The 15,650-nt window shown below is 43.5% G+C and overlaps 1 protein-coding gene across 12 annotated transcripts in view; it reads right to left on the reverse strand.

The window, feature by feature from the left end:
* Window positions 1-2,727: 2,727 nt before the first annotated feature.
* Window positions 2,728-15,650, reverse strand: part of SEC31A (SEC31 homolog A, COPII coat complex component) — a 73,943-nt gene continuing 61,020 nt past the window's right edge. For 6 of the 12 annotated variants that reach the window (XM_072623978.1, XM_072623974.1, XM_072623972.1 and 3 more), the window contains 6 exons: window positions 14,307-14,345; window positions 12,254-12,312; window positions 10,568-10,852; window positions 9,408-9,527; window positions 7,421-7,492; window positions 2,728-5,205 (listed from right to left, as the gene is read on the reverse strand). In XM_072623978.1, coding sequence (XP_072480079.1) covers window positions 5,026-5,205; window positions 7,421-7,492; window positions 9,408-9,527; window positions 10,568-10,852; window positions 12,254-12,312; window positions 14,307-14,345 — 755 coding nt within the window. In that variant the 3' untranslated portion in view covers window positions 2,728-5,025. The remainder of the gene's footprint in view (window positions 5,206-7,420; window positions 7,493-9,407; window positions 9,528-10,567; window positions 10,853-12,253; window positions 12,313-14,306; window positions 14,346-15,650) is intronic. The other 6 variants (XM_072623980.1, XM_072623975.1, XM_072623973.1 and 3 more) reach the window with 1 other exon arrangement.

Genomic DNA, 15,650 nt, shown 5'->3' on the forward strand with positions numbered 1-15,650 from the left:
CTATCGAAGTCAAGTGACTTGCCCAAGTTCACAGTGCTAGTGAATGGCAGAATGAGGATTTGAACCCAAGCCTGTTGAGCACTAGTTTTCAATTCTTTCCATCACACCAAGCTGTCTCAAGTCTCTTCCAACAAAACACACCAGAAGTCTTCAGAACCTAGGTCCATATATTCTCTTTGGAATGAAAGGATCTGGGATAGGAATCCAAAGTCTGATATTCTTTAGCTATGTGACCTTGATCAAGGGAGGTATGAAACTGAGAAAATACTACCCTTGTTTATCTCATAGGGTTGCTGTGAGGATGGTGTGCTTAGTAAATGGCAGTTCACTAGTAAATGCTGTTCCTTGGACCCTCCACTAAAGTTCTACTTGAGCCTCATCATGCTATCCTGGTCAGGTTCTGTCCAGCTACAAAGGCTTGGGCCCATTGACAAGACTCTATGTGAGGCCCAGTCTGGTGAATTTTTCAGCCACAGCAACACTAGAAACGGTAGAGGGATGGAGTGAAGGGTTTTACACTGATGAAATCACCTAAACTCAACTAATAAAGAGAAATAGAACCATAACCTAAAACACAAGGGAATGATGGAACGGCCTTGAGATTCACAGGTTGCCTCATGATCACACAAATATGGAATCTCAGAAATCTCCTCCAACCCCCTCATTTTACATGAATTGAAGCCAGCTGGGGAATAGTAAAGTGAGGTCTGAAACTCTTCTGACAGCCAATCCAATGCTATTGATAGTAGGAAAGGTTGGTTGGCTGTGGTCCTTCATCTTCAAAGAAGACCAAAATGATGTCACCATGATAAAGTGATGTTTCAGTGTGTCCAACTGTGGCTGATCAGACCAATACAGACTCGGAATACTCTACCACAGGTTGGGTACAGATGGTCCGGGTGAATATTTGGGGTGGATACTCCAAATATGCGCATCCTATGTTTACTCTGTGTTGTCTCAATTCTGCTTTGCTCATAGAGCACAGCACCCTTTCTGATGTGGGCATGCCATGCTGAGCGGTCCTATGCCAGCGTCTCCCATGTTGCACAATCAAATCCAAAGTTCTTGAGAGAGACCTTGAGAGTGTCCTTGTATCACTTCTTCTGACCACCATGTTATTGCCTGCCCCATGTGAGTTCTCCATAAGATAGTCTTCTGAGCAAGCATACATTCTGCATTCCAACAATGTGGCCAGTCCATCAGAGTTGCTCTTTCTAAAGCATAGTTTGAATGCTTGGCAGTTCAGCTCGAGCAAGGACTCCAGTGTTTGGTACCTTATCCTGCCAGGTGATCCTCAGAATCTTCTAGTAGGAAAGGTAAAACATACATAAGACCTCATTTGAGATGGGTGTGTAAGGGCTGGTGCATTCCAGTTCAGGAATGCTGGGTGATCACAGAATAATAGAGCTGGACAGCGAAGTTGGAATGATATTGAAAGAGATGGAGAACACTCATTCACTCATTCAACAAAATTTATTTCAGGATAATTAGGAAAGCTGAGCTAATCTCTCATCTACCCTCATTCTAGGTCTTAGGGAAGAGGCCAGGGAGTCTGATGGGAGACTGCATTGAGCAAGAGCGTGAATAACAATCCAGCCATTAGAGGGAAAATGGCTATGGTCATTGTCGTGGTCTTCACTTGTTGAGTACTAATTTATCGAATTTATGTAACGCTTTAGCAGCTCCAAAACATTTTCCTCATAACCTCATGGGGTTACTCATCAAATAATGGGAAGTCATAGGAGCCAGAAGTACCCTGTATGGCTCCTTTGGAATGCAATGTGCAATGCTTGTACAAACTTGGAAAGCTAAGTTTTTAAAATGTTAGTATCACTCCTGGGACAGGTGAAACAAAAGGTGGTTTTTTGCTGGGGGTAGTATGTTCTCTTCCCCTATGTCCACATATACGCCCTCTCAATTAGATTTGGATTCCTTAAGGGGAAGTGAACCATCTATGTTCCCAAGTCCAATGCCTAAATTTGTGTTGCCCCAAACCTTCCAAAATCGCTCAAGTTTGTATGAGAAATGGCTTGGGAGGAGGGGAGGAAGTGGGGAGGGTCTCTGGTTAGCACGACCTATAATCTATATACAACTTTTAAAACATTATAAGCTTGAGGGGTTTTTTTTGCCTTTACATTTTCAGTACCTGGTATGCAGTAGGCACATCACAAATGCTCACCTTGGAAAATAACAGCATGAGTTTTTCAGAATATAAGGCCCTTGAAGGCAAGGGCTATAGTTTTTGTCTTTGGATCGCCAACACAGTGGCTGGAACTTATCAATGCTTGTATAATTTTATTCCACTGGAAATCGGGATAGCAAGAAGCATAGCACATCGAAGGCGTCATCCAACATGTTGCCAGGACACAAGGAACATGCTGTAAGATAGGAGTTTTATTTTCCAAGTTCTGTGCTCAGGTGGGTTAGCAGCATCTACTGCCGTTACTAGCTGTTTGGTGATCTCGAGAGGTCAGGGCTGTTAGCATAGGTACCCTACTCTATTAGTCAAGATTAGTCCCCACCACAGTTGACCCCTGATGCTGACTGCAGTGGTGGGGACTCACGGCCTTCAGGATTTCTCAATCTAATTGGAAAGATGAGATGGTTTTATGCATAAGGGCTTTTAGCTCTTCTGAGAGTGGTAACGAATCAAACGGAAATCCCTAGTCTCAATGAGGTTTGATATCTTTATCCAAAGTATACTGAAGAAGCAGACACAAGCTACCATCAGAGTTTAAAAGGATGTTTATCATGAACATTTTAATCATTTACAAAGTAGAGCTAAATTTTTATCCTTTGTTTTAGAAAACAATATAAGTTTTCCTCTTGAGTTTTTTTTTCTACTAAGGAAAAATACAGTCTCTTCCCATAAATACTGTACTGCAATTATCTCCGTAATTTAGAACAGATGTTTCAGCAATCAGCTCACCTTTCCTCCATTCATTTGAGGAGCCATCAGCAACAGAGGCAGAGATCGAATAACCTGCCCACCCCCCTCCCAAAACAAGGCATTTCTGAAAGCAGAATTGTCCACAGTTGGTATAAAGTCATCTGTCAACCAATGGACGTCACTGGGTATACACAAGCAGGTCTAGAACACTATTAGACATTTTTACAAATAAGTTTTGATTTTTTTAAAAATATGAGTTTTTCTAAATGAAAAATTGGTTTAACTTTCTGGTAGGAGTTGCTAATAGGTTTGATTGGTGGACTGTGTGGTTTTGTACCCTCAAATAGCAACATACAGGATGTCCCAAGTCATAGTTTAAAACTATTAAATTAGACCATGTAAGCCCAAAACCGCACTAAGACTTTTGTGACACCTTGTATATTAATCCAAACCAGTAGAGGATTTTAGATCTAGAAGAGACCTTTGCAGCTATCTAGCTATAATCATTTTACAAATGAGGAAACTGAGTCCCAGAGTTTCAGTCACTCACCTTAGGCCATGCAGCCATAAGTGGTAATAACAGCTAGCATTTTATATAGCACTTTGAAGTTTACAGGGTGTTTCTCAAATATGAGCTTTTTGGTCCTCACAACAACCCTGTGAGGTAGGTGGGTGCTATTACAATCCCCATTTTACAGATGCAGAAACTACCAGGGTTAAGCGACTTCTCCCAGAGCCACACAGATATTCAATGTCCGAGGTCAAAATTGAACTCGGGTCTCCCTGACTCAAGGGCCAGTCCTCAGACCAATGCACCACTTAGCTGCTGGCATGTGCTTTATGGTGCCATAACACTCATTTACCTTTGGGCTCTTGGGTCCTAATATAAATTCATGGTCCCATCAAGCTCTGGAGAATGGTGATACATTCATGGGCATGGACATAGGAAAAGAGAAGGCTGAAATGTCCAGTATTTAGATAATGATATGGGGGGGACCAATTTGGCCTTCTTGGCCTAGTCCAGGGTAGGGAGGGGGAAGTCTTCTCTGGAAGGACCAACATAACTAGCTTTGGAAATAAGTCATTCACTCAGAATGAGGAGTAGAAAAGACTACCAAGGCCATCTATTTTACTACAATTTCTTCTAAAGGGAAAGTAGGCTAGCAAACTTTTGGTTCTGATTAACAAGGCTAACTGAGCTCAAGTCAGGGATAATTAAAAAGAAAATTAAATACAACAGATACGAAATGAAACCTCAATTGAAAATCTGAACAAAATTTATTAGCAACATTGATTTTGGGACCAAAAATTCTCCAAGTCCAGAGATAATAATTCAGTAGCTCTCCATGAGATGGATTTTTAACTCTAGAAACCTCAGTTTTCCTAAAGGCATATTTTAACATGTGTCAAGTCACTTCAGGCCCATCCTAGTCAAGCCTACAGTGACTTAGCACTTGAGGGCTGGTTTTGTGTGGTCCGTAATAACAAACCCTTTAGTAAAGTATGGAAAGACTGTAATCTATACCAGTAAACAGAGCACTCATACAGATGAAAACACAGATCTCTGAAGTATTAACATGAGTATATTTTAATGAATTCCTATGAACTGAAACCCATATATTCTGGATTTTGGTTATTTGTTGTGATCCAAAATAACGTTTCTTCCTCTCCAAAAGTGACATTAAACTAAATTTGGGGGTATAAAAAAACCCCTAAACACTAGACATACATAAGATTATACTTTTTAAATCTGGTTGACACCAAGGAAGTGGGGGAATATGGAGTAAAATTAGCTTTACCTCTGTTTAATGCATAAGTGACTGCTCCTTTTAAAATAGCACATCAAAGTATTAAAAACCATTTTAATAATACAATATTTACTTTAGTCGACCATACTATGTGTAACCCATGAAATCTACTATCTGCAGAGAAGAGGAATCATTACGGGCAATAAGAAATTAAACTAAAGAAAAGCACAGGCTGTCCTGGAGCCGCTCTAGAGCGAGTTTATCAGCAAACACTGCAGAAAGGCTCTTTCTGAATGATCACAGAAGCATGCTAGTGAGGACTGGCACCTGGTCTGCAGCGGGCGCCTTCCTTAAGAGTGGCACCGCAGGCCACAGGAAGGCAGCTGCTCAGACGCCCAGCTTGTTGGCCTGGGTGAGAACCACTTTGAGCACCGGCATGAAGGCTGAGGTCTCACTAAAGTTGCTGTTGCTCACGACGTGTGTGTGGATGTTCAAGCCCTCCATGTAGTTCCGCGTTTCAATGCTCCTTGCAATGTTGTGCAAACCATTGAGGATTGTTGGGGAAAGCTGGAACAAGCAACAGAGCCGGATCAGAGAAGGGAGTTTTCCACCAAAGCCTCCCACAGTCTAGGTCTAGAAACCAAAATTAAGCTTGAAATCATCTAATATGCAGCCACAAAGTGTATTCCTCAGAATAGTCGGTAAGCCTGGGATTTCTTAAGTTCTTAAAATGGACTCAAGCAAATGATCATCAAACTCATTTTACTAAAGTGATCAAGTAGTTTCCATTTTCAAATTAGTAAAGGAAGCAATATCAAATTTTGCTAATAAGTGCAAAAGTTTTCCCTAACAGAAACTTTAACTTCCATGACTCCCATGTTTATGGATGAAAATAAAGATGTTTCTCTTCCCATACACCTCAAGTGGCTTCCCAACTAACTCATGTATCATACCCTCATCTCCTTAAGACAGACAGGAGCCCAGAGCCCATGTGCCCACAGGACCACAATTCTCATTCTGGCATACAAAAATCCAAATATAAACCAGCAAAACTGCCTCAAGTCCTTCAAAATAAGTACCAACAAGTCCTGATTCTTACCCTCTCTCTCATTAACAGAAAAGAGTCCTAGGGAGGAGGTAAGAACAAGGCTACAGAAGCTGAGTCTACTTCCTGTATATGCTGAGCTCATACTGCTATCACGCTACACTGTCCACTCTTCTCTGAACCTCAACTGGCCTGGAAATGGAGCGTCAAGTCTCATAAAAACCCCAAGAAAGATGATTAATTTGGTCTCTGGAAAACATCACTTTCTCTCCATCCTCTCCTGTTTCAAGCTACAATTAAAATAGAAAGAGTTCTGGAAAGCATCCTAGACAAGTGTAATGGATAGTTCATATTTACTATGAAAAAAAAAAAACTGAGGACTTCTTTCTTTTGCGCACACACACCATCCCCCGCCCCAACCTACCTTCTACTCCATAAAAAATCCATGCTTTCATTAACACTATGGCAATTCTATCTCTGAGTCCATGAAAGGGATGTTCTAATGATATTAAATACATTACTATAGAGTTGGCGTTATAATATCTGAAGAATCCTCTTCATAACAGTACTGCAAACAGGCTCTGGCCCCGCCATTCCATGGGTGACCTTGACCTTGAACTCTCCAGGACCTCACAAGCTTCTTTCAAGTGATGCTTTGACATATCCAAGATCATCCAACTTTCACCTAGAAGCTCTAATGCCAGGGAACAAACCATCTCCTGGGGAAACCTGTTCCAATCTGGACAGGTTTAAAAGGTAATTTCCCCTTCATTGGTATGAAATCTGCTTCCTCCTAATTTCTATTAATGGATGCCAGTTTTTCTATTTGGACCAAACAATAAATCTGATCTCTTTCCTACATGCTTCCTATAGGGTCTTGCCCTCCTCAGTTCCTTCTGGTCCCCTCCTCTGAGTCTGTCTGTGTCTTTTCTAAAAGGTGGCAACCAGAACAGAGTTCTCAAGAAGTGGGCCCAAGGCCACATGTGGCTGATGCCACTGTTCTGCGTCCGTCATGCTGGGCAACGTTGTGGCATTCCCAGACCCAAAGCTGCTCTGCCATGTGCTGACTCTCATTTGGCTGGTGCTCTCCCAAAGCCCAGGGCTCCTTCTCCTCACAGTTTCCCCTCTCTAGCACTTGGGGTCAGAAAAATCAGTGGCACAAGTACAGAACTCTACATTTTCCCTCGTTCCATTTCATTTCATCAAATTTAATCATTCCAACCTGCTTATGTTTTGGGGGTCTCATTTCTGACATCCAACTAATTATCCCTGTCAGCTTCATTTCATCTAGATATCTACAAGCAGGCTATCCATGTAACTGGATCAGAATGCTGAAGAGCAGGGATGGGACCAAGCACAGACGGAAGGATGCCCGTAGCATTGGCCTGGAGAACTTCTGTCAGCCTGTCCCTGACCCAGCAGGCCAAACTCTGGAATCTCCTTCCCTGTTCTCCCAGCCTGGACACAGCTCCCTTTCCCCAAGGAGATCAGGTCGTTTGACAACTTGGTTTGAAACTCAAGTATCTACCAGGTTCATGGCACATCCATGATCTACCAATTTAGTCTATTAAAAAAGGAAACGATGCTAGCTTAGAATGGCCAGTCCTAATTAAACCCATACAGGCTCACAGTAATGATTCATTCCCTTTCTTCAGTGAGTAAGAAGTCAAGGCAGCTGTTTATGTCCCAGACAGTAAAGAAGTTTCTCATCATTCACCTCACACCCCAAAAACTTACTGTCTGCTCTCTCAGTTTGTCATATAGAAACTCCAGGCGTTTGTTGGCATCATCTAACTTTCTCTTCGTTTGCTGTGGAAGAGGAAAACAAAGGTAAATAACGACAGTGAGAGATTTCACCCAAAGAATGTAACACACTTTCCAAGTACTTGTTATTTTAAAGCTAAAATCTTAGAACTCCAGAGCTGGTTACAGCCATTCCCACTAGATAAGCAGTCAAAGAACATGAACAGGCTGTCCTTGAGAGAAGAAAGCCAAACCAACCAGCCACACAAGCAAAGTTCCAACGCACAACTGTTTAGACTCTGAGGGAGAAATATATTGAAATAGCCCCTTTTTTTGAAAGCGAGAACTGGAAAGCAAGCCCTTCAGTGAGAACCACGGTAGGAGCAGTATTGTGAGTATGCAGACTAGGAAAGGTTTTTGTTTTATCTTGTGTATGGGAAGAGGAGACTCAATGCATTGCGACTCTGTAGAAATGCCCTAAATGGAAGGAAGCAATGGACTGGTCTGCATAACTGGACTGACGTCTGCCAGCAATAAAAAGAAATCAGCATCTTGTATCTTTCCGAAGCACTAAAGTAGACCTGGAAGTAGACTAGGTCGTAATAAAACTTGGACTGATGGTGAAAAGGGCAATTCTGTCCAGGAACAAATATCACAACAGAAATCTCAGAAGTGATTTGTTGACAGCAAAAAGATGGTGGGTGGTTAAGAGGCCAATGGCTGCGGACAGAATCTGAAGCAGCAGCCTGGCCAAGCCTAGCAGCTGCCTGGTTCTGTTTACATTCTGTCATTGTCCTAAAAAGCTGCAGTGTTGGAGCAGCATCCCAAAGTGGAAGTCTGGGAGCAGATGGAGAGGCTGGTGTCAGAGGTGAGGCAGGACAACGGCTGGCCCAAGGGGAAGGTCTCCTTGCTGAGCACACCGCACGAGGCTGTGGAAGCAGGCCATCCAACAGTCTTCTCCTTCAGCAGGATGACAAACGTATAAATAACATATAAATGATAAATGCAGGATCTTCCAGAAAGCTACATGTCCTCTGGGGAAGAGCACAAATCGTCCCAGTGAGGACGACAGAGCACCAGGGGGAGCAGAGGACAAAGGGGGCTTCAGGAGCTGGTCCTGGGACAAGAGGAAGAGGCTGCCCCACAGGGCCCTTCTGGAATGAGGCCCCTAACAGAACCTCAGAGTGTAAGGCAAGAGAGAAGTCCGTGTCCCAGAAGCCCAAGGAGGGGTACACACTCTACCAAGGCATCAAATGCCAAGAAACAGCTGCATCAGATTCAGAGGAGGGGACTCCCAGACCCCAGGTCCATGGTCTCCTCAGACCCTCCCCTGTCCCAGAGGCAATGGAGAAGGGAAACAGGGAGGTGGAGATTGCTATAGAACCCCACCCACCAGTCACCATCTCTCTGTCTTGATCTTTGATGATCATACCAGGGTCTGACCTCTGACTCTCCCAGGAAACAATTAGGATGAAATTGGGATGAAGGTTCTATTGGAGCAAGCTGGTGTGAGTGGTTTTAAATATGTTTAATGTTGAGGATGTAGACCTATGATTTCAGTGAAATGCCTTCCAATTTTCCCAAAAGAATGTGCGCCATAAAATGTAAGCCTGGTACTTAATCTGTAAGATTCTTGAAGGCAGAAGTGTCAGTCAGCTACAGGCTTGCAGCACCCCCACCTCTGGCCTGAATCAGAAGAAAATGCAATTGGGAAATATTTAACAAAGTCAACACAAGTTCAATACAACAATGATAAGAAGACATTCTGTCGCTGGAGAGCCTGCGGGGATTTTCATGTTGGGCTGAGGGGCCCCTACTTCTACTTGGCCTGGAGTGTCCTCCCTAAACAAAAGGAGCCTCTTGCAGTTTTGAACACAGGAGTTTTTAGAAATACACCTTGAAGGTCCACTGGCAACAGCTCTCATAAGAACACAGGCATTCCAGGTGATTCTAATGTATAAAACATAAGAAATACACCTACTGGGTCTGTGGCAGAGGCGAGGCACCGCTGAATGAGCTCCTCAAAGGCAGTCTTTAGGACGAGGTGTTCAGCTGGGATGGGCTTCTTGGTGATCTTTTCCGTTGGCAAGGACTGCACATGCTGAAAGACACACAGTCACTCTGAAAGGAAAGCAGCCCTCCTCTCCATGGCCACGTACATGCAAGAACATGGACAACGATTCACCCGCCATACACCAGGGTGGATGCGGTGTTTAAAATACTACTCTGCCTACTGGTTGCTAGGGAGAAATAACAAACCTAGAGATGGTTTGATTAAAAAAATGCTAAGAATTGGTGTTTGGTTGTGGACAATTAAGTGATTCAGGCTGATGGTCGATTTAGGGCCAGGCCTTAAACATCAGTGTGCCACATTCCTGGCACGCACGACTGGTCTTTCTCCTCTCCTGACCTAACCCTGATAATACAGGCCTATTCAAGGATTTGGAAAAGTTCAAAGAATTCACTGAAGTCTCTGGCTCCCACCCAAAATCATTGTTTCTTAGGCTGGCCCTCAGGGTGAGAAGGGGGGACCATCACTTTGATCTAGGGCAGGAAGCTTCCCAAACATGGAGAGACCAACCATGGAGAGACCAAAGAGCTCCCGTGAGCTGTTAGCATCCATCTGGCAATTTCCCATTTGAGTTAATTATTCTCACTAAACAGGTAAAGAATTCCAAGTGCTATCAAACTTGGAGGACAAACCCTTGGCTATATCTCCTCCCGTTTCTCAAGTCAACTTGGCTTTGCCTGAAACCTCTCAATTATCTCTGGCCTGACAATTGTCTGTAACTGATCTCAACCCGAGGGAAGTGGGGGTGTACTGGACAGAAACAGGACTGATCAGCTGCATCTGGGGCAGCAAATGTTCGTTTAGCATTTGCAGGATACAATTTTCCAAATCTGAAGATCTTTAATAAACAGCACAATGTCCGCTTGTCCTCATCAGAAGAATCTTTTCACCCCTCACCCATGGCTGTTCAGAAGGATCTAAGATGGCCCCATCACCAAAGGTAGGCTCTGGATGAGAATTACTGTCTGGAGACTTCCTTACAAAAACAACTCAGGCACTTATTCCAAATACGCTACAGTTAGCTCAAAACAAAGTGGTACCGTCAAACTGGGCAGCAGACTCCTGATTACCTGGATAGTGTTTCCAATTGGAGCTCCAGGGGCACCCTCGGTACTAGGCTTCGAGAAAGGTGTCGGGATAGCAGGCTGCAGAGGCGGCTGCATGCCGTGGAAGGGGTTCTGCAGGATGGGCTGGCTCCCTGACAGGTGTGGTTGCTGGAATGGAGCTGGTCCTGAGAGTGGCGCAGGAACAGAGGGCTGCTGGGGCTGCTGCTGCTGCATCTGAGACTGAGGGTCGCCCAGAGGGTTCATGATGGGCGAGGTGATGGGGACAGGTGGCGTGAAGTTTTCGGGAATCTTTCAAAAATCAAAACACAAACACAATAGTAGGATTAAAAAGAATGCTACAAGGTCCTCAAAATGGGAGGGCTAAGGCACCAATTACACCTCTAACTGACCAACAGCTGCATGTTTAGAATCTGACTTCCAAGAGGCTGAAGCTTAATCACTAGCTGGACTATACCCAGTAAATAGTCAGCACGGGAACATTTCTCCAGCCTTGCTCCACTGCAGTCTTCCACTCCACACCCTCTCTTCTCTGGCCCAATAGGGCAAGGCCTTCCCTGAACCCACTTCTTCAATCAGAAAGTCGAGCCCCTCCCCCTCTTCATTTCTTAAGCAGGCCAAACTCAAACACCGCCTCCTCCAGGAAGGCTTCCTGGCTTTCCATGATCAGTAACGACCTTCCCCTACAAAGTACTCTGTTTTGTCACTCTCAAAGTCACTAATGGCACATCCCGACTGCCAGCTGTGCAAGAAGGAACCAAGTCTTATCTCAACTCTCACTAAGTGTCTTGTTAACACCCAGCACCTGGAGCACTTGAAAATACTAAAAGCAATGCTTACCCTGAGAAGCATCCACGTGTTGAAAGGTTATTAGGGAACCAGTGAATTCAGATGCACTAATTCTTCTACATATCCCAGGACTAGGGAGGCCAAAGATCAGGAGAGGCCACTTCACTTTTGAGAATGCTTTAGTACTACTACAGGAAGAGCTCAAAGAGTAGGTGGGAGTGGCAAAGGGGCCAACTCAGGGTTGGTGCCAGGACAATCTTCCTCAAATTTAGAGCTAGTCAAGGCAGAGGAGGGTTCCACCTCATTGGGGTTCTTCCAGCAAAGTCTAGATGACCAAGCATTTGCTATGTGTGTGGCAGAGGGGATTCCTTTAGGTTACGGGCTGGTCTAGATTGCATCTCAGGTCCCTGTGAGCCTCTAGACTCTCCGGTCTGCTTCTCATCTGATTCTGTTTCCTCACTTGGCTAAAAGGTGGTCACAATCTCATTCACAATCTCACTGCTCAGCCTCTAAGTGGTTTATTACATCACCGTACAATGTTTGCTCAGCACTGGAACCTAAAGACCTAAATATGCCTAAAAACTCCATCTTTGACATTTCAGATGCTTGTTTTTAGACCATTTGCAAGCATGGTTTCAGAAGAGAAGGCATAGGTGGCTTTGCCACCTTTCCCTCTAAAAAGGATCCTTAATTCATAGTGCTAACATCAGTACAAGGTTTGCTTATTTCACTTTACAACTGTCATTGCATCACCAGTTTCAGAGAAGGCACTGAAATGCCCTTTAAGCAGACCAGACAACCAATTCTATTTTGTGTGGGATTTCCACAGCGGCAGCTATACGCCATGGGTGGAGAGGGCATAGAGGAGGGTCTGGGGAGGATGTCACTGCTTTCATCTATTACCTTCTTTTTCTTGGGAACTCTGTTCAAAGCTGGCGGATCATTCCAACCATTCTGAGGTCCTATAACAGAAAATGAAGGTAATTTCTTTTAGGAAAAAAAACTGTATTGAACATTAAATGCCAGAGTGCTGAACCTGGGAGTCAGGAAGACTTGGTTTCAATCCTGCCTCAGACACTTACTAGCTGTGTGACCCTAAGCAAGACAATTAACCTCTCTGGGCCTTAGTTTCTTCATCTGTAAAGGAGAGAATCAGACTCCTTGGCCAGCAACAGAGAGAAGACAGGGCTTCTCAACTCTTAATTTGTGTCTGTTTTCTCTGAATAGGACTTTGACATTTGAAATGACAGGGCAAAAATGACTAACGGGGTTGATACTCAAGATAAAAAAGATAGAACAGGGAAAAGGTAAGTGACAGGAGAACAGCAAATATCCTGATTTTCCAAAAAAGAATAGTCTGCATACACTAATCCAACGAATATGAAAATATATGGGGAACATGCGGAAATTCTAGGATGGATCTTTCAACTAGGAGATGAACATAATTTACCTAAATTTTAGCAATGCCTTTGGATGTTATATGACTCTTATAGTATAAAAACAACAAAACTCTATTTAAAAACATAAAGACCATTCTTAGCACTCCAGGATGTATTCTGGCAGGCAGTGGGCCAACTAGAGCTCTGCAGGAGTATGCAGAGGAAAGAAAAGCTTTGACCTTTTCTGACCAGGAGCAGTGGGAGAAGGTGCCAAGAAGCCAACACTTGCTGGTGATGAGAGCTGGCCCACACTGGGTCAGCCTCGTGCAGGAGGAGTAGATTTCTCTTTTCAGACAGAGGATCATCACATTCCCTTCTGACTCTCAGTCTGTGTTTCTAAGGCCTCCGAGGTCCTGTGCAAACCCTGCTCCAGACTCCCAAATGTGAGGCCAGTCAACCGAATGTCACAGTCCTCTCTGACGCTCAAAGGCAGCTCTCATGACAATCTGGTCTTTAAAGTTAATTCTACTTAAATAGGTATCACAGAGCTCTTGGTGCAAAGCAAAGTGAGAAGCACGAGGAGATCATTATGCACAAATAATAACTATGTTATAATCATAATCGATGGTGAAAGACTTGGCAACTCTGACCAAATGATCCAAGACAATTCTAAAGGATTCATGATGACAAATGCTGTCTGCCTCAAGAGCTGATGAACGGGGCACAAACTGAAGCATCATTTTCTCACTCTTTAAAAAAATATATGGTGAATATGGAAATGCATTTTGCTTCAGCTCCCAAGTATAACTGATATTATATGGTTATTATATAAACTCCATTCGTTTTAGAGTTTGACTCATTTAGGAAGTCCAGTGCCAACAGGATGTGTCAAACACAGCCCTGACAGTAAAAGGGCAGCCATCCATCCCTTCCTCCTCCATCCACCTCTAGTTCTTTCAGTTGTTTCCTCACAGGGGTTACTCCAAGCCCCTCCCTTATTTTAGAGAGCCAGAAAAGGTAAGCACTGATTGGGAGTTTTATCAAGTTTCCATCAAATGTTTCATAATCACTACCTTGTTTGTTACCATATCTTTGAGCTAAGCGGGGCAACGATTATTATTCCCGTTTCAGAGATGAAGAAACTGATAACAGCCAAAGGTTAAGTGAGATGCCCAAGGCCCTGCAGCTGTGGGAGGCAAGCCTCAGATCCAGGCCTTCCTGTGCCACGTCCAGCGCTCTTTCCACTACAGCCCACATCTCTTTAGAGGGAAATTACTGTCTCAAAAATCCCCTTCCTGAAACATCACCCTGAAAATAATTTTAGAACCTCTAATGAAAATAATTTATATATTATGAAAAAAATCTGTAAGAAGGAGGTAATTAGAAAGTCTATGGTCATTATATAAACTCAATCAGTTTTAGAATTTGATTCATTTAGGAAGTTCAATGCAAAACAAGATTGCTCTGATTTCAGATTTGATCAGCTTGGAAATTCACATGCATTATGGAAATGTCTGTTTATTAATTTCATTTGGTGATCTAAAGATTACAAAAGACGTAATCTACATCCAATTCACCTTCCAACAAAGATGCTTGGTCTTGAGTAGACAGATATTCTGCAAACAAAATGTAAGTCACTCAAATAGTAATATAAACCTTGAAAAATCACCCCAAAGTCTACCTCCACCCCCACCTCCTCCCAACATCAAGCTCCTTTATATATTTAAGGTTGATTTTTCACTATGCAATATGAAATGTCTTATAACTAACTGAGAAAATAATTTGTTCCTGGGTGAAGTGAATAAATTTAAGCCATGTCTGTCCTTGTCAACCTAGAAATATAATTTTCTTCTACTCAGCTCAATTCTCCTAGGAAAGAATGAAATCTCATTTTATTTTGAACCTCATTTTTCTCAGCATAACACTGTTTGAAAATTACAGCTTATTTCCCACCAGACTAAGGAAGCCCAGTGCTATCTGCTAAGAGACGGCATTCCTTCACCAATCATGTATACCTATAGTATTTGCATTATTATTTTTTAAAGGGAACCTTTGCAATAGTTAAAGCAATTCTAAAAGGTATCCTTTGGGTGCAGTTACATGGTCCTAATAAATTGTCAGTGTGACATTTGCTACAGATGAAAAAAATATTGAAATGTTAGACAGTCCAGGGCATTGCTAACTGACCTGAACAGGGAAAATGAGGGGCTTCAGCAGTCATCCCATATACATGGTAATGTGGGCATGACACAGAGTGGACTCTCAGTACACATGCACACGAGGGCCTTTCTTGGCCCCTGGCAAGCTCCCAAGTGCACCAGGGGAATCCTGATTAGCACAGGGCCTGAGGAATTGCTTTAAGGTTAGTCTGGTGTAGGTGTCCCCGAGGTTCCCCTAAAGAATTAAAAGAGATCAGAATGCCCAGTAATAGAACGGATGCCCGAAACCAGCCAATGGAAAGGTCACCTGGATTTTGAAGGTTGACAACCCCCCCCCCAAACTAAGAAACACAAAGACCCCAAGCTTGCCCCAACTCAAGCCTGAACTTCTAGGGCTGCGATGTTCTCAAGACAACGGAAAGCCAGCTGTGTCCATTCAAATACACTCCCTGGTACTTTTTCAAGCCTACACCCTACCTGGCATTGGACCAGAGAAGAAAAGACCCCACATTCCAGCATCGGGCAGGAAGGAGGGAGAACTGGGGAGTGATCCACATCTGTGGTTTCATCAGCAAGAGCACCTCTAGGACAGAACCTTTCCTGACTGATGTCCATCACCAACCCACGTGTACCTGGGGATCTGTCCACGGTCACAGAGTGGGACCTGAACCCAGGTGTTCCTAACGGCAAGGATCATTCTCTCTCTGCTCTTCCATGCTGCTTCTAATTAAGTTTGTTACGTGACATAAAACCTCTTTTTAT

The sequence above is a fragment of the Notamacropus eugenii genome, chromosome 7, assembly GCF_028372415.1.
Source record: "Notamacropus eugenii isolate mMacEug1 chromosome 7, mMacEug1.pri_v2, whole genome shotgun sequence".
Taxonomy (NCBI): domain Eukaryota; kingdom Metazoa; phylum Chordata; class Mammalia; order Diprotodontia; family Macropodidae; genus Notamacropus; species Notamacropus eugenii.